We start from the raw sequence: 26,636 nt of genomic DNA, 5'->3' as shown, positions 1-26,636 counted from the left end.
GATCTAACCCGCGGGGCAGCCCGCGGCCTACCCTGCAGCGGCCGGCCTGAGATGGACCGGCTGTCACTGCCGTCTTAAGAGCGCGGAGGGGGAGTGTCCGGGGCTATCAGGTTTGTCAGGCAGGCCTCTGTGAGATGCGTTTCGTGTGTTTATGCCACAGTTTGCTTTGGCGCTCGCCACTGTCGCAGTTCAGTACTTTTGTCTGCCGGCTCCTCCCCCCGCCGCCCCCACGCCGCGCGTCCTGGGCTCTTGTTTGCGGCCGGGCTTCGGCAGCTCTCCCTCTCGGGCGCGCCGGGGCCCCCTCCTCCCGGCCCCCGACTGCCGCCCCTCCCCCCTTGCGGAGAGTGCCCTGCTCCCGCTCGCGGAAGCTCGCTGCGCCTTTAAAGAAAGCAGACTCCTGGCTGTGACGCACTTCTGGCTGTCAGCCAGGAAGATCGCTCCTGCCAGGCTGACTGAGAAGAAAACCAACAACTTTTCTTTTGTGTGTGGGGGGTTACTTTCCACTAGACCCCCCCCCCCTTCCTCCTCTCCTTTCAAGATTTAAATGCTAATGGTGGATTAAAACCTCTAGATCCGTGTGGCTTTGGGAGTCTGGTAAGGCCCCCCTCCTCTTCCCCCCCCCCCTGCACTGAGACTTTTTCTCCCTCACTGTTTCTCTGGGGTTTTGTGTTTGTTCAAACATGGAGGAGGGGGTGCGGTGGACTCTCCCCCCTCACCTCCCTTTCCTGCGCCATCCTTGAAGGGGAGGGAGAGGAGAGGGAGAGCAAATAAACACTCAGAAACAGGCGCTGGGAACAGAGCTTGCCAACATCCGGGAGTTGGCGCCTTTTAGAGCAAAGGGTCGCTTTCTTTCCCCCTCGCGTAGATGTCAGAGTGTTTTTGTTCTGAGGGAGAAAGCGTGTGCGCCTGCACGTTGAGCTGTAGACAGCTCGGGAGAGCGTCTCTATTCCCGAGTGAGGCCTGGGTGTGTACACAGCGGTGGGGAGTGAAAAAGGTTCATTTTGTCCGCTGGTAGGGACCAGGGGGTGTTGATACAGCAGAGGGGGCAGGTGCTGATAAGCTGCTGGAGTGGGTGTGTGTATGTAGTGTCGGGCTGTAGGCCCCAGATCTTGTTCTTGATTGCAGCCCTTGTGCCCACATCTTTCTGATCTGGACCCTACGGAGCATAGGGGAAAGGGCAGATACTAGTAAGCCACTTTGAAGAAACCAGGGAAACCTTGCTTTCCCTTGCAGTCCTTCGGGTGTTCCTCACCAGGACACTGGGCCAGATTCTAGGCTACACAGAGGGGCTGGTCTGTGTGCAGAGGGGGAGGCCTGAGTCCAGAGTGAGCCCCTTCGACGGCTTGGGAGTACAGCCAGCACCACTGGTTTGCTCTGACCTCAGGAGTGCAGAGAAACTCTTTGGACTTGGACAAGACCTCCTACTCAGAACTCCTCAGGGGCTGAAGAGGACTGTTTTCCCCTCATTGACTTCTCTTAGAGCTGCTGGTTCTTGGGCCTTTTACCTCCTCCTAGCCCGGGCTGCACCAGCAGGATATTTCCTATCCTGTTCTTTATGACCCGTGAGCCAGTGGTGACATGAATTGGCCTTTGCTGGGCCACTCTGGAGTAACCCAGCAGATGAGGTCTGGGTGCTTGCCTGAGTGTGCCTCTTCTCCTGTTAGAGGAGAGGAATACCCTCAAAATTAGGGTGTTCACTCTGGATGTGGGGGTATCCTTTTAGAAAGACATATGGAGGTCACAAGCAGGCAGGCTGTCTAGGTAAGTAGTGGTAAATCTTGCCATTGAGCATGGGCACAGGGTTGGGACAGCCAATTCTCTCATGAGTTGTGGGCCTTTGGAACCCACGGTAGAAAAGCAGTGGGTCACGCAGCTGGAACCTTTGAGGTTAGGGTTTGTGTGGGCTTTGGGTCCCAAAAGTCTGGGAATGGGAGTTAGCACCTAAAGGAATGAAGATTCAGCAGAGGCAAGGGCCCCTGTTCTGAGTGATCAGTACAGTTCTGCAGCTTTCTGAGACCACAGGGCACTTTGGTGTTATCATGGTGTTCATGAGGGCACTCAGTGGCTAAGAAGTGGTCTCAGAAGGAGCTGGCACCCAATTTGGGGGGCGGGGTGAGGAGAGTAGTGCGGCCACAACTCAAAACTCTGGCCTTTGGCCTGTACTTGGTCAGTGCTTAAAACTGAAGCTTTTCCAGAACAGACCCCAGAGCTCAGCAACCTGACCCTCCAGTCCTGGTCCTTCCATCTGAGCAGGTGGTTTGCATTAGCTTCAGCCCTGGTAGGAAACAGGACTAGGTTTTAACTCTTGAAGACCCAGAGAGGGTACAGGCCAGGTCCCTGCGTATCTCTTGAGTGTCAAGTTCTTGTCCTTATTTATCTTCTCTGGAGACAGAGGGGTTACCTTAAATGTGGGGGTTGATCCTGACACAAGGGAGTTACATTATGTCAGTTGTGAAAATGTCAAGAGGATACAAGACCTTTGGTTTATAAGGCAGCTGCTTTTGTCTCTTGGTTCCTTCTTGAGCCCAGGGCAAAGAGAGAGTGCCTTCTGTGCTGAGGGTACTTCTTTTCAAAGAAAGGGATAGGTTGGAATTCTGAAGGTGTCCACAGAGGGCCTGCATCTCAAGATTTTTATTTGTTAGTTTGTTGATTGAGGGTTTGGGGGGTGGGATGGGGGTGAGTTGCCTGATTGAATTGGGGGTGAATCTTAGCAGACCTTTCTGTGAAATGGTTCCAGGCTGCAATCGCGGGGATCTGTTTTTCCATCACCATCACCCAGTCTTTTGGGTGGGGCCTGCCTCAGATTTCAGGGGGAGGGTGTGGAGGATGGTGCTCTGGCTGGGAGCCCTAGGGTTCCAAGCCAAGGTCTGCTTAAAGTTGCAGTCCCGTTGCCGAGGTCTAGCTGTGCCACTGGCTTCAGTCATTCATTACCCAAGGTGAGTGAACAACTAAGCTGCGTAAAGGCTCTCAGCCCAGTGTCCTGTCTCTGAGAAAGTGCCCCTCTGTGGGATTTGACCTGATAAGGTCTTTCCGTATGTTGACTATTGAATTCTGCCTGTTTGTGTGCCTGGGGAGCACAGAAGAAGGCATTTGGCCTTGACACCAGTATTAGACAGGCTCCCCTGGGAGGACGTAAGGGTTGTGTGTTTTGCCTCTGAGATGAAGGGAAGAGGTGGGTCAGGTCATTTTTAGCAACACAGCTGTGGAATCTCTCAGAGGCGGCAAGATCCACCTCCGGTACAAATGCAATTTCTGACTGCAGTTTTGGGCCTCATCAAAAGGACAGCGAGTCTGGAGAGGCAGCAGGGGGTTGATGGGGAAGTGATCAGGGCTTCCTTGCCCTTGTTCCTGAATAGCTCTGAGCTTTTATTTTTTTTGCACTTGGACGTTGCTGCCTTTACTCCAAGGGCCAAGCGTGGTCCTTGTGATAACTTTGACCAGCCACCAGAAAAGCCTTTGTGCAGTTCAGTAGTTGAGGCCATCTGCCTTCATCCTGTCGAGGGAGCAAGACAGTCAGTGCTCATAGATGGGCCACACTGGGTGAACATCATCCAAAACCGAGGAATACATAGGCCCCTTAGCTTCTCTGCCCTCCTGAGAACTCCTTCTTAACTACTACACTTGCTTTTGCCAAAACCTGTGTGAATTGGCTCATTTCCAGAACTGTGATGTTTGTATGGCAGGTGGAATCACATTGGGTTTTGCAGGGTCAGGAAGCAATTAATTACAATTAGCATTTAGTTATATTTGGCATTTAATTATGCTCTTATTTAGTGCGTCTTCTACGTTTAATTTTACTTCCTCTGTAAGCCCTTCAAAGCAGGGACCATGTCATTGTCTCCCATTTCCCATGTAGCTTCCAGCACAGGATGAGCATATGTAAAGACTAAGAAAATAACCTTTTTGGTTGGTTTTATTAAGCAGAGTACACTTGCAGAGGAAGGCCTAAGAGATGATGGGTAGTGGATTATCAGGTTTATGTGTCTCTTTCCCCTGTTAGACAGTGAGCTCCTTATGGACAAGCATGCTGTCTCATCCCCAGCACCTTGTATTCAGATAGTACTCAGCATGTGTTGGTCCCACAGAACCCACACCTTGGAGATGCTGATATATGGGAAAGTTACAGGTGATGTGACTCTTGCCACTCTTGTTCCTCCTCCTACTAGAGCAGTGAGACTTGGCACCCATGGCAGTAAGAGGTGGGGGGTGGGGCTGATTACTCTCATGAAAATTTGTAGGAATTATGGGAGCTGCTAAGAGATGTTGGGGAATATTTAGTCACCAGGTGTGTGGTCCCTTGAGCAGGTTGGCAAACAGATGGAAGATTCCCCCTGGAAAGGAAAATTGGGAGTAAAAATGCCAGGACGAGTACCTAATCTTTCATTAACTGTCCCCTGGGGTCTCTGCCAGAATTGGGTTTGGCTTCATCCAGCCTCCCATTGGAGCCATGTCTTTGACATTGCTGTGGGGGATACAAAAGTCCAGAATTTGATGGTTTTCCCCAAAGACTTGGTTATTGTTAATTAGGCAGACTTTGGGTACCGACAGAAAGAGCCAGAAATCAATCTTTTTGCTTAAGGACAGTGATCATTTATTGAATACCTACTGTGTGCCAGGCACTGTGCTATTTGCTTTATCTGTTTCATCTTGAAGCATCACAGTAAATAACCCAGAGAGGTTTCTGCAGATCCCTTTTTGCAGGTGAGGAAACTGAGACTAAAAGAAGTTAATGCTACTTGTCCAAGGTCACAAGAGCTTGGTCACATTGAATCAGCATTCAGACCTAGGTGTGTCTGAAAAACCATGTTTGTTCCACGTTTTAAGGGCACCACGTCCCAAAGAGTAGGGTTGAAGTCCAGCTTTGAGTGTTGTATTTTCTAAGGGACAGAAAGAGTGTGTGTAGAGCTTGTGGACATTAAATTAAATGCAGAGTTCTTTATTGTCAGCTATGATACCATATGTTTTATAGAATAATTTTGATGTATGCTCTGAGCTCTCTAAAAACTCCCATGGTGCCTTGGTAGATTAAGTGCTGAGTAAAGAGTGACTTATCGAAGCTGGTAAATGAAGCCATTTCCCCCTTCTTCCTTCATCGTGGATATCTGATGTAATTAACCATCCTGCCTCTTCTCTTGGGTTCCAGGTGCATCGGGCTGACTGTCTGGTTTCACCAAGATGACGCTCCATGCCACCCGGGCGGCTGCACTCCTCACTTGGGTGAGTGGTCTTCCTCTCCTTTGTGTGCCACAGTTTTCCAGGAAGCTTGGGAGAGGTGAGAGAGGAGTTCTTTAGGAGTCAGGGCTATGTAGAGTCTTCTCCTCTCCAGATAAAGAAAACACAGTTTTCTTTTGCCTTTCCCCGTAGCTTTTTTAAAATTGGGGTATAATTGATTTACGATGTTGTGTTACTTTCAGGCGTACAGCAAAGTGAATCTGTTATACGAATACATATGTCCACTCTTTGTAAGATTTCCCCCCCATATAGTCCATTACAGAGTATTGAGTTGAGCTCTCTGTGTTGTGCAGTAGGTCCTTATTAATTATCTATTTTCTGTATAGTAGTGTGTGTTTGTTAGTCCTAATCTTCGAGTTGATTCCTTACCCCCTTATAACCATAAGTTTATTTTCTACATATATTACTCTATTTTGGTTTTGTAGATAAGTTCGTTTGTGGTCTCTTTTTAGGTTCCACATATAAATGGTATCATGTGGTATCTGTCTTTCACTGCCTGACTGACTTCATTTAGTAAGAGAACCTCTAGGTTCATCCTTGTTGGGGCAGATGGCATTATTTTGTTCTTTTTATGGCTGAGTTCCCCTCGGTTTTTAAAAATTTGTTTATCTATTGGCTGTGCTTGGCCTTCATTGCTTCAAGGGTTTTTTCTCTAGTTGTGATGAGAGGCGGCTACTCTGCAGCTGTGGTGCTGGGCTTCTCGTTGTGGTGGCCTCTCTTGTTGCAGTGTGTGGGCTCAGTGGTTGCGGTTCCTGGGCTCAGTAGCTGTGGGAAGGGCTTAGTTACTCCGAGACATGTGGGATCTTCTGGGACCGAGTATCAAACCCATGTCTCCCGCATTGGCAGGTGGCTTCTTTACCACTGAGCCACCAGGGAAGCCCTCCCCTTGGTATTTAACTTTGATTATTGCTGATGATGTTGCTGCTGACAAGTGATCCATGGCTTTACTTGTATAGCTTAGAAAAGGCTTCTCTGAGGTATATATATTCCCTTTCAGGATGGGAAGGGTGGCTGCACAACAGCATGGGAACCCATGTTTGCCCTCTCCTTGTGCATGTTTCTTCCTTTTTTTTTTTTCCTTTCATGTTTCTGGAAAAGGACTGATGCCGAATTTTGTTGACGTGTAGGGACTTTGGTCTTGAAAGGCCTTTAATCTCAGGGCAAGGTTCTCCTTGCTTTCTTTACTGTGTTTCTGTCAGCTTCCATTGTCCTCCTAGTGCCTTCTTGATTACTTCACCAAAATTCTTCTGGTAGGTCTTTTCATATACTTCTGCCTAAGACAATGGCAAATGAAAAAATAATGCTGAGCATTGGGAACTTAAAGCTACAGAGAAACAGAAGAAGCCACACAGGGTAATGATGACACGCGAGGATCTTAGAGGCAGACAGCCCAGCTTAGAATCATTGCTCTGGCTTATCTGTGTGACCCAGCACAAGTTACTTAGCCTCTCAGCACCTCATTTTAAAAATGGAAATAATAATAATACCTCATGGAGTTATTATGAGAATATGAGATAATGTCTGTTAAAAAACACTTAAATATTAAAATATTGCCTGGGAGAGTTCCCTGGCAGTCCGGTGGTTAAGACTCCATGCTTCCACTGCAGGGGCATGGATTTGATCTGTGGGTGGGGAACTAAGGTCCTGCATGCTGCAGAGTGACCAGTAAATAAACATGCTCCACAGAGTGGCTGATAAATAAATGAATAAAATGAGTAAGTAAATATACTGCCTGGGCATGCTATTTGTAGAGGGTATTTTAGTAGTCACCCTAAGTGCTGATCAAAAAGGACTAATTAAAGAACCAACTTTAAGAAAAAATTACCGAATTGGGAAACGAATGTTTAATTTCCAAGTAGGGTGGATTTACTAAAACTGTCTTTATAATCACTGTCAAATCTGTAGTCAGGAAATAATGTGTTTAGTGTACAAAACGTGCATTCTTAGTCTTCAGCTTCTGAAATAGATGCAAATTTTAGTTGTATAGTTTAAGGTGGGTGTTTTATATTTATATTTTTTAATTTACATTTCAGTGTTTTATGTCTATATTAGAAGCATTAGCTCTTTCTCCTCTTCCCCAGGAAAAGACTGGTTGAGTAGTGGCTGTGTGCCTAGTTCAGTTGACTTAAGTGATCGTTAGGAGTACTTCAGCTACATTGTTTTATCAGTTTATTTATATCAGTTTTAGGCTTGGTTTTAGACACGAAAAAGACTGGTTTTATTTAACAGCAGATACTTGTATACTTTTCTGAAAAATCACAGTGAAAATGCATTAATATATTAAAATATAGTTAGATACAGTTTTTCAATTTAAATACCTTAGGCAGCTAAAGTGGATTTTATAACACTGTAGCAACATGGAATAGTGCTTGTTAGTGAGAAGAGTGGCATCCACACAGACACATGCATGTGACAGTCACAGCGGTGATTTCTTTTTTAATGACCTAGGAAAAAAGATTAGAAAGAAATAAATCAAAATGTTAGAAGTACAGATGTTAAAATACTAGAGTGAGTGAAGTTTTTTGTTTCCAAGTTTTCAGTAATTTATTTTTTAATGTAAAGAATAACCTATATTTTATTTAAATTGAAGTATGGCTTGAAATTATTCTATACCCAGCAGTTATAGTGAATAAATTGTTGTAAGGAATATAAGGAACTTTTAAGATTCAGCAACTGTAAATGACCCTGGAAGCCTTATCCTAGATTCTTCAGTGAGCTTGGCCCGCTCTCACGTTTTATATCCTGACTAGAGAAGAAGGAGCTTGTCTACTTCCTCAGCTTTCAAATGATTTCTCATTTGAGAGCAAAATAATGCACAGGAAGGAAATATATTTTTATATCCATGAAAGAAACTGTTGCTGAGTTATTGCTTAATTGATAGGAGATGAATCCTGGTTCCTCAAGTTAAACCAGCTAACTGGTATGATTTTTTCCAGTCTTGTTAGTGAATGAGCATTCACAGCCCTTGAATGTTTTATGTAGGTTCAGATATTAAAAGAAGATGTTTTTGGATGCTTAAGTCGTTGCAGTCTCTTCATTTTCAGCAGATAGAAAGGGACCGTGGCTTGGAATATTCAGAATCGTCTTTAAAAATTCACACTGGCCTTCTCTAATTAGATTAAGCACACACACACACACACACACACACACACACACCTGTGCCCCTAAAGATAATATAAATTATTATTTTTAAGAGCATGTGTGTGCATGCACACACACATGTGCCCCCAAAGATGGTATAAATTATCTTTAAGAGTCCAATGAAAGGTTCTATTTTATATTCCACACTTAAATTCTTTATTTTCAATCCACTTTAATTTAGATTCATTTAGAAGTTCTTAATATAAAATTATTTAGTGGAAATAAGTACTATCGTTTCTGTAACTGATGACTGATTTTTTTTTTCATCCTCATGATTCTCCAGTGCAGTCAGCTAATTTAACTAAGAAGTAGAAGTATTGCTGGATCTATTTCACTATTTTAATTTTTATTAACTATAATAGTGCCTTGCATTTAGTCCTCTTATTTGGTAATGTGTTCTTTCATCCACGATCTCATTTGAATGAATACACACTGGCCCTCTAAGGTAGGTAAGTTTGACAAGTGAGAAAATAGGCGCAGAAAGAAACAAAATTGGTAACAAATGTACCTGGCAAGTTAGTGTATGGAGGAGCTGGGTTCAAAATCCTTGTCTGGGAGCCTCTTCTAGTGCCTGTTGAAGAGCACATTTGAGGGGGCGGGACAAATTAGGGATGTGGGATTAACTGCTACACTAAATAGATACGCACCAAGGATATACTGCATAGCACAAGGAATTATTTGCGGTGTTTTGTAATAACCTATCATGGAGGATAATCTGCAAAAATACTGAATCACTATGAAACTAACAATTTTGTAAATCAACTACTTCAATTAAAAAAAATAGAGTACAGTTAATAGAATCTACTCATTTGTGCATAACCACTACTCTGAAGTTTTTAAAAATACCTTGTAAAGCAGGATATGTCTCCCTTCTCCCTCAGTCTTGCATATGTGATTGACTTAGCAAACTCTTCCTTCCTAATAAGGTACCGCAAAGGTAAACTTTAGCCCAGACTTCTGCACTTGGTACCAGTGGAATTTATGAGGTTTTCCTGTAGTAGTCAACCATGCATGCTTGTTGAATAACCTGTGTACCTGGTTCATCTGTGTGTGACTGCTGGTGAACTTTCTAGTGGCAAAGACTGAGTTAGATGAATGCCTGCCTGAAGGCCAGGAATGGGAAAGGTGATTGAATCTGAATTGACACGTTTTTCTTTGGGGTTTGTAGCACTTCGTTTCCTTCCTCCCTCCTTTTTTCTTTGTTATCGTGTGTTCCCATCATTTCTCCCTGCCTCAGCCAAAGTTCCATGTCTGGAAAGAATTTAAAAATGCATCAATTACGAGATTTTATATCTGTGTGGGAGTATATAAAATATACCTGATATTTAATATTAACTTTGAGTAGATACAAAATTCAGATTTCAAGAGCTATAAAATCAAGAGATACAAAGGGCTGTAAATATAACATCTGAGCTATAAGCATTCAAGAAACACAAAGGGCTGTATAAAAAAAGCTTTTCTTTAACTATTCCTCACTCCTAGCCTCAGGTTCCTCTCTTGGGGTACAAGTTTCTTTCGTTCTTTCTAGAACCATTTTATGCCCAATTACATTCAAAATACACCCGAGTGCTGGAACATTCTAGGAGAACTTAAGCTCTTATTCAAAGGATAAGAAGTCAAAGGAAGGACTCTGAGAGCAGCTTTCAGGTGGCCTTTAGTGGATGAGTTGGTGTAGCAACATTCCTTTGCTGAAATTAAAAGTCCTAGAATCGCCTGTCCCTGCATTCCTTTAGCTGCAACTATAGGCACTCAGAAGGGGCTTCCCAAGTGGCACTAGCGGTAAAGAACCTGCCTGCCAATGCAGTGAGACATAAGAGATGCGGGTTCGATCCCTGAGTTGGGAAGATCCCCTGGAGAAGGGAATAGTAACCCACTCCAGTATTCTTGCCTGGAGAATTCCATAGACAGAGAAGCCTTGGGGGGTACAGTCCAGGAGTTCGCAGAGCGTCAGATACGACTGACGCAACTTAGGACGCACATAGGCACTCAGAACAAGCAGAATTGCCAGCGCCTGGGGAAAGGAGCAAGCCCCAGGGCTTCTTGCACTAGACGGTTTCACCAAGTGCTTCCCTTTGCCTTGCAGGTGAACAGTCTGCGCCTGGCTGACCCGGTGGAGGCTGTGCTGCAGCTCCAGGACTGCGGTGTCTTCATCAGGATCATTGACGGCATGTGAGTCTGCACTGCCTTCCCTGCGGCCTCTAGTGCAGCTGTAGGCTGGCGTGGGAACTGCATTTGATTCCTTTCCTGGCTGGCCAGAAAGCGCCGCAGGATTGGAACGTCCTCCAGTCCCTGTGTGTCTCTACAAGAGAGGCTTCACTGGTCCAGTCTTGAGGCTGCCTCGCTCTTTTGTAGGAGAGCTGCCAGGCCTCTGTGTTCTCACCTCTGGGAGTCTGCCCTGGCGTTCCCTGTCCTCCTGTCTCAACAGGACTCTTCTGCAGCCCTCCTGCTTATCTCACAAGATCATCCTTACCTCACAAACCCTCTTTGCAACCTGTGGGGCCAGGAAGAAGAAAGGGGAAGCTCATAACCTTGAGAGGAAGAAGCAGCACCTAAAAATCGTTTCACTTGTTAGCACTGCACAGATTTATGCAGTCTCCTCCTCTTGTCTCACCTTTCTGGAACCCAGCAAAGATGGGTCAAGCCATAACCTATATTTATCTTTTTAAAGCTCTTCTGGTTCATCTTGTCTCCTGTACCCTCAACTTTAAGGAATTATTATGAAGGGCAGACTGACTGACCTTTTACTTCTTTGTGCCATGGGCAAAAGTATAGGCAAACCATGATGTAAGGAATTGGGAGGACAGTGGAGAGGACCGACTCCCAGTTTAAAGGAAAGCACAATAGGTGCTGAGTCCCCCAGACCAAGATCTGAAGTGTTGAGGCGTCCTATGTGGCTCAATGATAATCTGCAGTGCAGGAAACACTGGTTCGATCCCTGGGCCAGGAAGATATCCTGGAGGAGGAAATGGCAACCCACTCCAGTATTCTTGCCTGGGAAATGCCATGGAGAGAGGAGCCTGGCGGACTATAGTCCATGGGGTCGCAGAGAGTCAGACACGACTGAGCACGCGCGCACCTGTACGCGTTGTATCCACACACAGCATGTGGGAAGTGGAATTCAGCATCTCTGTGAAGCACCTTGGCTGCGTTTATAGGCAGCAGCTCATTGACAGGGAAACGAGGTAGAACCGAACTTGTCAAAGGCAGGGTCTGGGTCTAATCCATCTTTAGGTCCTCTGCACCTGACTTAGGACTTTGCAGTGATTAGACTTTAATTAATGTTTGTTAGGTGAAAATGAGTGAATGAACATATAGTTGATATTCTAGTGGGGCTGAGTGCCCCCACGACAGATGTGTTTGCTAGAGTGGGTTTTTTTGTTTTTTTAATCTTTTGAGATTTATATTGATAATGAGATGTCTAATATGATTTCTTAAAGGTCCCTGTGGCTCTGACTGGCCCACATGCCTTAGGGAAGAAAGCCACTGTATTTCTTATTTTGGTACAGACACTGCCATTTTCTTTTCTTTTGTCGCACCACATGGATTGTGGGATCTTCGTTCCCTGATCAGGCATAGAATCCGGGCCCTGGTAGTGAAAGTGCTGAGCTCTAACCACTGGACTGCCAGGGAATTCCTGGACAACACCATTTTTTTTCCCGGTTACCCAGACACAGGACATTTCAACATCAGTTTGAATTCTCCCCTCACCTGGGCACTGATTTCTAATGTCACCATCTTCTCAGTTTGTCCTTTCAGGAGATTTCTCATATCCCTTCCTCTGCCTCTGGATACCAGACTCTCATGACTTCATTCTTCTCTAACCTGTCCTTAGTCCTGGGTATCCTTGTAGTATGATCTCAAGACCTTCCTCCATCCTGCTCTCAAAACTGTGTGCTCAGCAGCTCATGGACCTCAGCAACTCTTCATTGCCAAGAGGTTGAAATCTAAAAACTTCAGTTTGGGTATTGAGAGCTGTCATCAGGGGCCCATTTTTCTTCCCTCCAGTCTTGTTTCCTACTCATTTCTGCCTCTACACCCCACTCTCTCTCTTTTTTTTTTTTTTTGGAACTTGTAGACTTTCCTAAATTCTGACCTTTGTTAATTGCATCATCATGGTACTCCTTAACTTGTTCTTCCCCTTGTTGCCTATAAACTGGTAATTAGGTCTAAATTTAATTAGCTTAAGATTTTTTTTTCAAGGATACTTCATAGTGGAGTTGTATACCACCTTTAAGTCAGCATTTTGTAACTCATAATGTAACTAGTAACTATTTTGCAAACCCTAATGAAAGTAGTCGATCTAGGCAACTAACATCAATGGCCAGTAAAACCATTAGGCTGGCAATACCTAACCTACAATTTAATTTTAACATCACCGAAGGAGAGACAGCCAGGTAAGACTTCCCTCATTGTAACAGATAATAGTGTGCAGCATGGAAGGATCAAGCTTTTGCTTTTGAGGAGATAAATTTCCTTGCCTGATGACAAAAGCAGTAGATGTGTCCAGGGGTAAGGATGTATATCCTTGGTTTAGCTACTGTAAGTTTATAACTCAGTGGGAAATTTGCATAAGGCAGGTCAAAATTTCAAGATGCCCATTTTCCAAGTTATTTTCTAAGGTGCTGCCTGAGCTTTAGATTAGAAGAGACAGGTGGGGAGAAGAGTAGCAGTGAGGAGAGAGAGAGTGTGTGTGTGTGGGTTGGAAGTGCTGTTGAAATCCCAGGTTAACCCTGATCTTCACCGCAGATACAGGGTGATGCTGACCAACTTTCTTTGGGAAAATGTTATTGGTGAATGTGTTCTGGCTGATTCGTTTGTGATGCTCCTACTGTTGCTAACAGAAATCAGACACCTGGTTCTCAGGGAAAGACAATGAAGGAGGGCTGGGTTGGCAGCAGATAGAACCTGTGGGAATCGAACAAATGCTTGTTCCTTGGCCACTTGGCTTTCTCTCTCGGAAAATTCATTAAAGTCAACCCCTCTGACAAGTTTCTCCATTTTTCTGTGTGTGAATAGCCTGAACCAAATAGGCTATCCCATCTCTTTGATATCTGTGAGGCTTGCAAATCAAAGTTCAGTGGAGGCATTTTCCCAGAAAACTTAAAGCCCTGATACTTGCTTTACTGATGTTGACCTCTGCTCATCCCAGTTAAAAGCGTGCCTCATTGGTCAGTCAGCCCATATGTATTCAGCACCTGCTGTATTCCTATCTTTCAGCTCACACAGAGTGGTCACTTATAAATGATGTGCATGGGTCCGTGGAGTGTTGTAGGAATGCCTGAGAAGGAGGGGGAGACATGACTAGCAGTGGTTCTACTTGGCTTCCTGCCAGAGATGAGACTTAAATGCTGTCTTCTTAAAGGATGGGCTGTGTTTCCCCAGGACCAGTGTTTTCCAAAGCATGTTCCATGTGACTATACTATCTCAGGGGCTCAGTGGGGAAAAAAATGTGTTTTGTGGTCAGATATGTTTAGGAAATAATGCCTGTTGTGCCTTCTTCTTTAGAAAATGTTCAGTTGGGTTTAACCCAGTATTTCTCAAACATTTAACCGAAGTACCATGTTTATTTTGTTTTATCAAATGGAATACACCTAGGTAAATTACTACTCTGTGATGAGGCAAAGAAAGAGTCACAACATTCCAGATTGTGGGTGGGTAGGGAGGATGGCTCTTTCAGGAGTCTGTGAGGAGATTAGCATCTCTGAAGGAATTTGTAGGTGTCCCTAATCACAGACCAGGTACCCAGAGTGCTGCTTGTGGGGCTTCCCTTGGAAGAAGCCTTTGTACTCACTCCAGAGCTGGACAGAGTAACTCCCAGTCTTGGCTGGGATGCTTCTGTGCTTTGCAGGGGGATTCTTAAGTCTGCCCTGCCCTCTGGAAAGTGGATTGAAACCTGGAGCTGTGGGATCTGAATAACAGGAGGCCTTTTAATCAGTATCTTCAGCTGTAGCCTCGATAGAAAAGTCAACTTTCTAACTTTTAAATGAGGGTAGTCACTTCTGAAAATGAAACTGCATTTAGCGAAAGGGGCTAGGGCCAGGCCTGTATGAGAGCGCCCCCTGCTGCTCCCTGCCATCCTTGCTCTTCACACTTTGCTCACATTTCCACTTAAACCAGCGCCAGGAAGGTCACAGATCAAGAGTGATTGTCCCTTGGCCTGGCCCCTCGGAGGCCACCTCAGCCTTCAGCCTAGTGAGTGTTGACCTTTGCCATGCCACTTCAGAGCCTTGTTCCCACCTGCTCTTTCAGTTCTTGGATCTGATTTCCCGTTTCCATAGTCCTCTCTTAACTCTAGCCGCGTACATAGTCCTCACGCACTTGTCCTCTTGTCACGTGTTCCCAGGCGTCCTGACCTTTTACATTTGAGCCATTCCGGACTACTGACCCCAACTTCCCACCCATCTGTGCTGCCTCCATCACTTCTCAGCCCGCTTCCCACAGAGCTTTTCCATATTCACAAATGGGGTGGCAGAGTGCCGTCTTTTCCAGGAGGGCCTCAGGCCTCAAGTCCCCACTTCTCAGCCACCACACAGTTCCTTCTGGGTAAATGGTGTCTTCTCCCCTGCTTCCAGCGCCTGGCCTGGTTCTCCATCAGATCCAACAGAGACCCATCCTGAAGAGATGGGAAGGTGGCAGGTAATGCAGTAGCCAGGAGGGAAGGCTGGCCAAGTACTCTGCTTCTAACACTTGTTCTTTTTCTAGCCTTGGCACTGATGAGGGGCAGCAAATCCTGCCGCGGCCGGTGCCGGAGAGACTGGAGTTTGTGTGCAGTTTTCTGCAGAGTAAGCACCTTTCTTTCTGGCTGGGAAGGAGCTGCTTCCTGGGGCTCGGGTGGCCAGAAGAACCAGGTCTCAAGTGTCGGGAGGGGCAGAGGCTTGAGGCCACCCACTGTGTGCCACCAAGATGAGTATGGCCAGGGTGTCTTCTCTGGGTCTGGCCTGCACCAGTTGGAGGAGAGTATCCCGAGTCCCAGAGTATGAGTCTCAGATCCAGGGAGAGCAGGGGGTTGATTTTGGGGACTCATCACCTTGGGTTCCCATTCCTTCCACTGCAAGGAGACAGAAAGATCCATGTTACCTTTTTCCCCTTGCTGGGAGAACTGTTTCCCGTGGTAACCCTAAATTAATTGCTTAAGTGATAGGTATAGGGGCACAGGCAGGGTAAGATTGAGGTCTTGCCCTTCTACTCTACTGTTTGTGTGACCTTCCTAGACAGGGGTTCCCTGTCTGTAAAATGAAGATGATTAATTGCTCTTAAGATTGACGTGCAGAGTAAATAAGGACACATGCAAAGCTTCCAGTGGGCTTCCCAGGTGGTGCTAGCTTGAAAGAATCTCCCTGCCAGTGCAGTGAGACATAAGAGATGCAGGTTTGATCCCTGCATTGGGAAGATTCCCCCAGAGGAATGCACAGCAACCACTCCAGTATTCTTGCCTAGAGAATCCCATGTACAGAAGAACCTGGTGGGCTACAGTCCATAGGGTCAAAAAGTCGGGTGCAACTGAAAAGCTGAGCACACAGGCACTCAGAGCTTCTAGCACAGTGCTTGTCAGTCCCCTCCCCCATATAGCTATGGACACAGAGTTCTCATCTTTGATTCAGGAGCTATCTGCCATCCCCACCTCAAGAGGCTTATAAGAAAGGTGATGATGGATTAAAGCAGGGTATTAGTAATTGAGCCCAGCCCCACTGGCAGCATAAGAAGCAGGTATCCCCCAAACCCTGGTCTGACTCAGCTGCAGGCACGCTTCTTCTGCACCCTCAGTTGCAAGGAGACTCTGCAGTGACCTGGAATCTCTGGGCTCCTCCTCTGTGGTACTGAGGGGGAGTTGGTGTGTGGATGGGTGAGTGCTGTGTCAGGCCCCAGATCTGCTGTGAATTCCCAGCCTGTTTTCTCCTTGAACTGTCCCTGTAGTCCTTGGACTAGCCCAGGATAGAACTAACTTCAGGTGGAAATGGGCGTGTCATCTCCTGGTCCCACCAGCTGTTCTGCTCCTCTGACTGAGAGGTGTTCTGACTATATCAGGGATGGTTCCCAGGAAATTCACCTTGTTTTCTATATTATTATCATTACAGAAAACCGAAAACATCCCTCTTCTGCAGAATGCCTGGTGTCAGTGCAGAAGGTGATGGAGGGCTCAGAGCTGGAGCTAGCGAAGGTACCCGTGAAAAACGAAACTGGTGGGGGTGAGAGGGTGGCACCAGAGGGGCCTGCGGAGGGGCCTGCTCTCAACCCAGAAGTGGTGGGTGCTTTATTTCTGAGCCTTGTGGAGGTTGGTGGTAGGTCGAGGCAGCCACCTAGCTGAGGCTTGATTCAGCCAAGGATTTTAGCCCATCCTAATGACAAATAGATTTACTGGACCATTACTGTGGCCTCTGTGGACAGCTGGCAAGGGTCAGGCCTTAGCTGGCTGTCGTCGTATTTTTCTTTTTAGCTCAGTCCAGTTCAGTCCCCCTTCTGTTTCTGGGTGCTGGCGTATGAAGGATGCCGTAGGTGTCATACCCTGGGTTCCATGAGTGCAGGGATTCTGGCTCCTGGCTTTTTGCACAGTGAGCACTGATTCCTCAATCAGGAGGGATGGGGTGGGGAGAGAGGTGGGAGGGGGGTTCAGGACGGGCGACACGTGTACACCCATGGCTGATTCATGTCAGCGTATGGCAAAAACCACCACAGTATTGTAAAGTAGTTAGCCCCCAATTAAATAATTTTTTTAAAAAAGAAAAAAGTGTTTCCTGATACAGTTAAGGGCAGCGGCCTGGGGTTGCTGAATTCTGGGAGAGCTCGGAGTCCCGAGAACAGGGCAGGGGTTGGGGACTGAGCAGAGAGGCAGCCCTGTTCAGTGGCCGCTCCTGTTGCTTCTAGGTGGCCATGCTGCTGCTGTACCACTCCTCCATGAGCTCCAGGAGCCTCAGGGACTGGGAGCAGTTTGAATACAAGATTCAGGTAAGCCCTGTGCCTCCATCCCACCTAGCAGGCTTGCCCATGTTTCACCCCATGCCAGTTGTTTTTCTCTAAACAACATGCATTGTTTTTAAAAATTATGTTGTAGTAGTTACAGCCATTCATTATAGAAAGTCTGGAAAATACCGAGAGGCACAAAGAAGAGAATAACAGTTGCTAGTAATTGCATTCTCAGCAGTAACTGCTGACAAAAAGGCCCTTTTCACGTACATACGTTTAACTGTACCTGAACTGTGTTTGGATAATACATAGAAATTACTTTTCCTTCGTGTATGTGCTTCTGTATATTTAGGTGGGTGTTTTACACACTGTCACTCCGTTTCACCCTCCTTTCCTCTGGTAGGACGGATCAGTGAGGGTGTCTCTGTCTATCGTGACAGTCTAGCTCAGAGCGGTTGCCCCTCTCCTGCCCTCTGCATGGTCCCTAAGAGAAGCAGAGTTGGTGCATCTACTTCATTAGAGAAGGAACTACCTGCCGTGCGGGTCCTGATGTTGTCTTTGCTTTCTGCATGAGCAGCTGTGCTTTTTTCCCCAGAGCAGCAGCAGCTGGGATGCCAGAGAGGGTCATGTCGGTGACTGGCAGGGCAGTGTCCGGAGAGCTGTGGCCTTTCACGTAGTGGTAGAAGCGTTGAGTTCACCCCATTTCGTACTCACTTAGCTCATGGCTTGTCACAGGTTGGGGTTGTAATGCTGTGGGAGGAACAAGTGGCTCCTTCCTTCCTTTAACGTTTTCTCTGCTCTAAGCTGATCATAGACCAGGTAGAAAGAAGTTCTAAAGAAATAAGGAAAATGGCCAGAGAAGTCAGATCAACTCTGTAGCTTTGGAATTCAGACAGCGAAGGCAAGATTTTACAGCTGAGGTGGTGGTTAAGCCCTGCATGAGCCCCGAAGGTGTTTTCACTCAGAGAATAGCAGTAAGGGCCGGCTGGGAGGGGCCAACAGAGTTGTGTGTAAAAGCTTTCTAACTGGGTTGCTTTGCTTACCTATTCTCATCTCATGGTCAGGAGTGAAGTCAGTTTGAACCTCTGTCTGACCCTGGGTGCATCTTTGGGGGAAATGAGGGGCTGGGGACAAATAGAGTGGAACGTCTCTGGTGGAACATTCTGGACTGGACCATGGGGCTCTGAGGGCAGGGATGGGTTCCAGCAGACCCTTAGGGCACCTCCAGGATGGTGCCCTCCATCCCTGCAGGCCTCCCGAACACCTCAGTGATGCTCTTTCTCTGTCTGTGGCCCAGGCTGAGTTAGCCGTCATTCTCAAATTTGTGCTGGACCATGAGGATGGGCTAAACCTGAATAAAGACTTGGAGAGCTTCTTGCAGAAAGGTAAGTAGGGGCCATGTCTGATGATCCTGTCTTTTCTGAGCTGGGGACTGCTAGGATCCTGAGTTGTCAGGAAGTTCTGGGGGTTTACCCCAACACAGGGCACAGTGTAGGTGCTTAGGAAACATGTGGAACATGGAGCCACATGACTTCTGGCCATGTTGCCCTCATCCCAGTTCCCACAGAGCTCCTCCTCGCCCCTCGCAGGACATTTGTAAGTGATCATGTCTGCTGTCAGATCTCCGGGTTTACCCCACCACCCATGCATACATGTTGTTTCATTTTTTATTGTTTAAACAGTCATTACTCTTGACTTACAAGCTGGAAGTACACAGTTTTAGAAAACTGTTGTTCCTTACATATTGCTCGTGTTGTAGGTGGGAAGGCAGATACATAAACCAGAATGTATGATGAGGAAAAAGTGCTAGAACAGGGAGGTATTGAACCTACCGGGCATCTTGCTGGAAGTACAGGAGAGTGAGAGTGCTGCCTGTTGGGAGGAGCCATCTAACAACGACAGGTGTCTGGTGGTGGGTCTCAGCACGTTCACCCAGCCGCTGAATTTGGTGTTCCTTGTGTTCAGGTTCCCCGTGAGCAACTTCAGGTGGAGATGTTGCAGATGTGAGTGTAGAATGCAGGAGAGGGCTCTGGGCCAGGCTATGGGCTTGCACGTTGGTATATGGATGGCCACTGGGGCCTTGGGCACTGTGGGCAGAGCACGCAGGCCCCATCAGAACTCTGGGGCTTGGCAGGCAGGCGGGTGGGAGAGGAAGGAGCAGGTGCGGGAGAGGGAGCCCGGGTGTTAGAGGCAGGAGGGCCTTGTGAAGGTCACCGTGAGAGCCAAGGGAGGAGGAGGTTTTGAGAACGAAGTCATGCTGGCGGTGCACGATTTCAGAATGAGGGTTTCAGTGAGGAGGCTGCTGGCTCTGACTTGAGAGGCCACTGGGACTGAGAGGAGTCCACTCAGGGTCGGCTTGAGGGGAAAAGCGTGAGTGCTTGGTCTGGTCTCTGAATACAGAGTCTGGGCAGGGAAGCCCTGTGCTTTGGCTTAGGGCACTGACTGCTGGATGACCCAGACCCCAGGCTTCAAGCTCCGCCCAGCCTTCCTCAGCAGCTGACATATAAGTGTCTGGATTCATCCCCACTAAGGCAAGTTCTCAAATAGCAAAGAGATGCAAATCTGTCCACCTCTTACTGATCTCTCTGTGGCTTGTCTGCTCCTTCCGCTCCAGCTCCTGTCCCTTCCCCCCGTTCCAGCACCATCTCTGAAGAGCTCTCCCCACCCAGCCACCAGGCCAAGAGGGAGGTTCACTTCTTAGAGCTACAGAAAGTTGCCTCTTCCAGCGGGAACAAGTATGTGCTGGGGCTCTTCTCCCAGGATGGGAGGCCCTCAACACCCAGCGCTCGGATCCCTGCCTCCAAGGGGCCAAACTCTTGACCAGCCCCTGAGTCATCAGAGACCTTGGAGTATCTTACAGACCTGTGACATCCTCCCCTATGTCAGGATCAGTGGGGGACTTGGTTGGGATCTGTCCTGGGCAAAAGGCTTGTCAAAGACTGGTCCCTGTTTATGGGATTTCTTGCTATCTTGAAGACTAGGCTAAAGTCCCTTAGTGCAGTTCTGTAAAGGCAAAGAGAATGCCCTCCTTTTGCAGCTGTGGTGGGTGGGGAGGCATAGAGAAATTAAGACTTGAAGAAAGAAGAGCAGCTTTCTCTAAGTCACGTCATAAAGCACGAGGTAGCACTGCAGGCAGAACCCAGGCATTTGGGCCTCACCCCGCGCGTGCACCCACAGAGCTGCGCCGCCCCCCCCCCGCCGCGCCTGTTGGTTGCTTCTGCCCTCATGTCTTGGGCTCTGACCATGGCATCTGGGCCATCTCCTTCCTCAGCTTCCTCTCAGGTTCTCCAGCCTCCCCCATGGGTGACATCTTGCAGACCCCACAGTTCCAGATGAGGCGGCTAAAGAAGCAGCTTGCAGATGAGAGAAGCAATCGAGACGAGCTGGAGCTGGAGTTGGCTGAGAACCGCAAGCTCCTCACCGAGAAGGGTAGGTACCTGGCTCACTGGCGGACATGTGTGGATGGGTGGCATTTGGGATTTTCATCTAGGAACGTGCTGGGCTTGTCTGAGGTGTGGCCCTTCTGCCTCCTGTGTTGTCTCCCCTGCTGGCCCGGGAGCTGAGCTCATCCCTGGGCCCACTGGCTGACCCCTGGAAGCTGGTGCTATCCGTGCCCCCACCCCTTCTTCCCCTGGACCAGCAGCCCCTCCCCGCTCCCTCCTCGCTCCTCCCCTCGTCTTGGGCTGAGTCCTCTCCTCTCCTCCGGGCAGATGCGCAGATAGCCGTGCTGCAGCAGCGCATTGACCGCCTCGCTCAGCTCAACGAGAAGCAGGCGGCCAGTCCGCTGGAGCCCAGGGAGCTGGAGGAACTGCGTGGCAAGAACGAGAGGTACGGTTCTCCTGCTGTCCTTCGCGCCCGGTGCAGTGGCCATGTGCTCTTTCCTCACTGCCCCCTCCCTCGCAGCCTCACTGTGCGGCTGCACGAAGCTCTGAAGCAGTGCCAGGACCTGAAGACAGAGAAGAGCCAGATGGACCGCAGAATTAGCCAGCTTTCTGAGGAGAATGGGGACCTTTCCTTTAAGGTGAGAGTTGGGGTTTCTGGTCCTCACCTGGAAGGTGCAGCTGAGTTGGTCTGGACAGTTCCCCCAGAGGTTTGAGGAGAATGTCTTCATTCCTTAATTGGCTACTGCCAGGGACCGGCTGGTGGCTATAAATTTTGATTAGTAGTCCTGCGTTAGAGATGTGAGTAGTTGCATTTGGCTTGAGGAGGGCTGGAAGGATAACAGGAGCTGTCCAGACCCTGGAGTTCAGCAGGCAGACAGCAGTGGTTCTGGCAGTTTTGACCCTGGGTGACGGGGGTTCCCTTTTGTCTGTCTCAGCTGCGGGAGTTTGCCAGTCACCTGCAGCAACTCCAGGGGGCGCTCAATGAACTGACAGAAGAACACAGCAGGGCCACTCAGGAGTGGAGGGAGAAGCAGGCGCATCTGGAGAAGGAGCTCGGCACAGCTCTGCAGGACAAGGTAGCCCTCTGCTTCGGGAAGTCAGGGCCACGGTCTTGACCATGTGCCCAAAGCTGAATGCCGTTTACCTCTATGGGACCTTTGGACTTCCCTGGTGGCTCAGATGGTAAAATGTGTGCCTCCAATGCAGGAGACCCGGGTTCAATCCCTGGGTTGGGAAGATCTCCCGGAGAAGGAAATGGCAACCCACTCCAGTATTCTTGCCTGGAAAATCCCATGGACGGAGGAGCCTGGTAGGCTATAGTCCATGGGGTCGCAAAGAGTTGGACACGACTGAGCGACTTCACTTTTCACTATGGGACCTTGGGAGTTATGCTGACTGCTCTTCAAGGCTTAATAGTGTGCTGTAATGGGCTTCGGTTCAGTACACCTGTATATCCTGTCTCTGCTGTTTACAGGTGTGGCTCTTGGACAAGTTACTTGACTTCTTTCTAAGCGTCTTTTCCCTAAAATGGGAAAAAGAATTAGTAGCTGCCTTGTCATCTGTTGTAAGATAATGCAGATAGAGCACTGAACACACATTGTCTGGTATGAAGTGAAGTTACTGAGATTATTTTGCTGTTAAGAACACAGCTCTGCCATGTATTAGTAACCATGTAGCCCCTGGACAAGGCACTTAACTCGTCAGCTTTGGGCTCTTACTCTGTAAAAACAATAGGGATGGTAGTTGCTACCTCGCTATCTGTTGGGTAGATTCAGACAGGCCCTGGCCCATTGTAGTTGCTTAGTGAACAGTGGGGTGAAGAGGGGCAGGGGACCAGGGGGTGCTGTGGCTACTGCTGTTCAGACAGGATATTTTTAAGCTGATGAGTGTTTGGATACTCTGAGAGCCAAGACATGACCAAGGAAGGGTATACAGTGAGGAAATCTTAAGTAAATTCAGCCTTGGAGAAGAAATGAGCAGGTCACCCAACTTAATTCAGCCCTGGGACTGGGGCTGGTAAGTCAGGTCTCCATTGGTTTCTGCTAGTTTTCCCCTAGGTCGGGGCCAGAGGAGATCTTGGTAACAAGGTAATGGGATAATAATGTTTTGTTGATGCTCACGAGGGCTTGTGTGGCAAGCTGGTGCCTGTTTCATTTCTGTTAACCTGGGGCTCTCATTTACTCCCAGAAATGCCTTGAAGAGAAGAACGAAATCCTTCAGGGAAAGCTTTCACAGCTGGAAGAACACTTGGCCCAGCTGCGGGAGAACCCACCCCAGGAGAAGGGTGAGGTGCTGGGCGATGTCTTGCAGGTAGGAACTCGGGGGCAGCGGTAACACCTGTGGGCTGGGGTGGCTGCTGACCCGTGCTCTCCATGTTCAGGTTCCTGGTGGTCCTCAATCCCCAGAGGGGTAGAGGGCACCGAGGAGTTGTGCTGATCCCCGTTTGTCTCTTTTACCAGCTGGAAACCCTCAAGCAAGAGGCAGCCACTCTCACCGCAGACAATACCCAGCTTCAAGCCAGGGTGGCAGCGCTGGAGACTGAGCGGGGCCAGCGGGAAGCCAAGCTGCTCGCCGAGCGGAGCCACTTCGAAGAAGAAAAGCAGCAGCTGGCCGGCCTGATTGCTGAGCTGCAGGGCTCCCTGTCCAACCTCAGCCAGGCCAAAGAGGAGCTGGAGCAGGCTTCTCAGGCTCAGGTGGCCCGGCTGTCCACCCAGGTGGCCACACTGACCTCTGAGCTGGATACCCTCAACACTGCTGTGCAGCAGCGGGATGGGGAACTGGCTGGCCTGAAGCAGCAGGCCCAAACGGAGCAGGCGCAGCTCACACAGACTCTCCGGCAGCAGGAAGAGGCTGCCCAGGGCCTCCGCCAGCAGGTGGAGCAGCTGAGCAGCAACCTGGAGCGCAAGGAGCGGCAGCTGGAAGAGGCTGCCACGGAGAAGGAGGCCACGCAGCAAGACCAGGCCCAGCAACTGGCTGCTGCAGCTGAGGAGCGGGAGGCTGCTCTCCGGGAGAGAGACGCAGCCCTCCAGCAGCTGGGGGCTGTGGAGAAGGAGAAGGCTGCCAAGTTGGAGGTCCTTCAAGAGCAGCTGCGGGCCGCCCATGAAGCCCAGGAGGGTGCCCAGACCTCGCTGACACAGGCCCAGGAGGAGAAGGTGGAGCTGAGCCAGAAGGTGGAGGAACTCCGTGCCCATGTTGAGGCAGCCCGCCAGGGGCAGAGTGAGGCACAGGCCCAGGCAGCAGAGCTGAAGGCCCAGTTGAGGTCTGAGCAGCAGAAAGCAACCAAGTGGGAAAGCGTGGCCCAGGAGAAGGCCCAGCTCCAGGAGCAGGTCCAGGCCCTGGAGGAGTCCCTGAAGGCCACCACAGGCAGCCTGGAAGAGGAGAAGCGCAGGACTGCAGACACCCTGGCAGAGCAGCAGCGGTGCATCTGCAGGTTGGAGGCGGAGACACAGAGCCTGGTGGAGCAGCACGAGCAGGGGCAGAAGGAGCTGGAAGAAGAGAGAGCTGGGCGTAAGGGGCTGGAGGCCCGGTTACAGCAGCTCGGGGAGGCCCACCAGGCCCAGACGGAAGCCCTGCGGCAGGAGCTGGCCGAGGCTGTAGCCTCCCAGCGTGAGGCCGAGAGTGAGTGTGAGCAGCTGGCCAAGGAGGTGGCCACCTGGCGTGAGCGGTATGAGGACAGCCAGCAGGAGGAGGCGCAGTACGGCGCCATGTTCCAGGAACAGCTGATGACCCTGAAAGAGGAATGTGAGAAGGCCCGCCAGGAGCTGCAGGAGGCCAAGGAGAAGGTGGTGGGGATCGAGGCCCACAGCGAGCTCCAGATCAGCCGGCAGCAGGATGAGCTGGCTCAGCTTCATGCCAGCCTGGCCAGGGCCCTGCAGCAGGTCCAAGAGAAGGAGGGCAGAGCCCAGCAGCTCGCCACCGACCTTGCCACCCTGCAGGAGAAGATGGCGGCCACCAGCAAGGAGGTGGCCCGCCTGGAGGCCTTGGTGCGCAAGGCAGGTGAGCAGCCGGAGACGGCCTCCCCGGAGCTGCTCAAGGAGCCGCCCAGGGCAGGAGATAGAGAGTCGGAGTGGCTGGAAGAGCAGCAGGGACGCCCGTTCTGCAGCACGCAGGCCGCGCTGCAGGCTATGGAGCGCGAGGCTGAGCAGATGGGTAGTGAGCTGGAGAGGCTGCGGGCCGCACTGATGGAGAGCCAGGGGCAGCAGCAGGAGGAGCGTGGGCAACAGGAGAGGGAGGTGGCGCGGCTGACCCAGGAGCGGGGCCGGGCCCAAGCTGACCTTGCCCTGGAGAAGGCCGCCAAGGCAGAACTGGAGATGCGGCTGCAGAATGCACTCAATGAGCAGCGTGTGGAGTTTGCTGCCCTGCAGGAGGCACTGGCCCAGGCCCTGAGGGAAAAGGAGGGGATGGACCAGGAACTGGCCAAGCTTCGTGGGCAGGAGGCAGCCCAAGGGGCAGCACTGAAGGAGCTTCAGCAAACCGTGGAGCGACTGAAAGAACAGCTGGCCAAGAAAGAGGAGGGGCGCCCGCAGTCTCTTGGGACAGCCAGCCGAGAAGTCGCTTCTGGATTGCGAACCCAGTCCAAGGCTACTGGAAAGACTGAGCCAGAAGGCTCTGAACTGCAGGCTCTGCAGGCAGAGGTGAGCCGGCTGGAACAGCAGGCCCGTGAGTACCAGGAGAAGGCCTCCAGCCTGGAGCACAGCCTTGAGTCTGAGCGTACCGCCCACGCGGAGCAGGCCAGTACTCTGAAGACTCTGCGGGGCCAGTTAGAGCAGAAGGCCCAGGAGCTGGGGAGCAGTCAGGACGCCTTAGCCTCAACCCAGAGGGAGTTGGCCACGCTCCGCGCCAAGGCCCAGGAGCACGGCAAGGCTGAGGACGAGTGGAAGGCCCAGGTGGCCCGGGGTCAGCAGGAGGCCGAGAGGAAAAACAGCCTCATCAGCAGCTTGGAGGAGGAGGTGTCCATCCTGAACCGCCAGGTGCTGGAGAAGGAGGGCGAGAGCAAGGAGCTGAAGCGGCTTGTGGTTGCCGAGTCAGAGAAGAGTCAGAAGCTGGAAGAGCGGCTGCGCCTGCTCCAGGCGGAGACCGCCAGCAGCAGCGCTAGGGCCGCGGAACGCAGCTCCGCGCTGCGCGAGGAGGTCCAGGCCCTGCGGGAGGAGGCTGAGAAGCAGCGGGTGGCTTCTGAGAGCCTGCGGCAGGAGCTGGCCTCACAGGCGGAGCGAGCAGAGGAGCTGGGCCAAGAGCTGAAGGCCTGGCAGGAAAAGTTCTTCCAGAAGGAGCAGGCCCTCTCGGCCCTGCAGCTGGAGCACGCCAGCACACAGGCCCTGGTGAGCGAGCTGCTGCCTGTCAAGCACCTGTGCCAGCAGCTGCAGGCTGAGCAGGCTGCTGCCGAGAAGCGCCACAGGGAGGAGCTGGAGCAGAGCAAGCAGGCGGCTGGCGGGTTGCGGGCAGAGCTGCTGCGGGCCCAGCGCGAGCTTGGGGAGCTGCTGCCTCTGCGGCAGAAGGTGGCAGAGCAGGAGCGCGTGGCTCAGCAGCTGCGAGCGGAGAAGGCCAGCTACGTGGAGCAGCTGAGCATGCTGAAGAAGGCGCACGGCCTGCTGGCAGAGGAGAACCGTGGGCTGGGCGAGCGGGCCAGCCTCGGCCGGCAGTTTCTGGAAGTGGAGCTGGACCAGGCCCGCGAGAAGTACAGCCAGGAGCTGGCAGCTGTGCGTGCTGACGCCGAGACCCGTCTGACTGAGATGCAGCGGGAAGCGCAGAGCACTGCCCGGGAGCTGGAGGTGATGACCGCCAAGTACGAGGGTGCCAAGGCCAAGGTCCTGGAGGAGAGGCAGCGTTTCCAGGAGGAGAGGCAGAAACTCACTGCCCAGGTGAGGCCCTGGCTCAGCCACACCCCTGGAGAGCAGACCTGAGAGGTGGAGACATTGTCCCTCTACATTCCCCGGCCTCTGATCCCCGTGTGATGCCAGAGTGTCTGGGTGGCAGGAGGAG

At 50.3% G+C, this 26,636-nt stretch overlaps 1 protein-coding gene across 2 annotated transcripts in view; it reads left to right on the top strand.

Moving 5' to 3' along the window:
• Positions 1-454: 454 nt before the first annotated feature.
• NUMA1 (nuclear mitotic apparatus protein 1) overlaps positions 455-26,636 on the top strand; it is a 35,485-nt gene continuing 9,303 nt past the window's right edge. Inside the window, exons 1-14 of one of the 2 annotated variants that reach the window (XM_052653209.1) lie at positions 455-594; positions 5,144-5,217; positions 10,457-10,542; positions 15,076-15,155; positions 16,449-16,531; positions 17,236-17,316; positions 18,572-18,659; positions 19,889-20,009; positions 20,546-20,703; positions 20,985-21,102; positions 21,178-21,295; positions 21,593-21,733; positions 22,845-22,967; positions 23,117-26,515. In XM_052653209.1, the coding sequence (XP_052509169.1) occupies positions 5,176-5,217; positions 10,457-10,542; positions 15,076-15,155; positions 16,449-16,531; positions 17,236-17,316; positions 18,572-18,659; positions 19,889-20,009; positions 20,546-20,703; positions 20,985-21,102; positions 21,178-21,295; positions 21,593-21,733; positions 22,845-22,967; positions 23,117-26,515 (4,638 nt within the window). In that variant the 5' untranslated portion in view covers positions 455-594; positions 5,144-5,175. The remainder of the gene's footprint in view (positions 595-5,143; positions 5,218-10,456; positions 10,543-15,075; positions 15,156-16,448; positions 16,532-17,235; positions 17,317-18,571; positions 18,660-19,888; positions 20,010-20,545; positions 20,704-20,984; positions 21,103-21,177; positions 21,296-21,592; positions 21,734-22,844; positions 22,968-23,116; positions 26,516-26,636) is intronic. The other variant, XM_052653208.1, reaches the window with a different exon arrangement.

The sequence above is a fragment of the Budorcas taxicolor genome, chromosome 15 (assembly GCF_023091745.1).
Source record: "Budorcas taxicolor isolate Tak-1 chromosome 15, Takin1.1, whole genome shotgun sequence".
Classification (NCBI taxonomy): domain Eukaryota; kingdom Metazoa; phylum Chordata; class Mammalia; order Artiodactyla; family Bovidae; genus Budorcas; species Budorcas taxicolor.
Note: the sequence above shows the minus strand (reverse complement) of the source record. Positions and strands in the feature narration are given on the sequence as shown.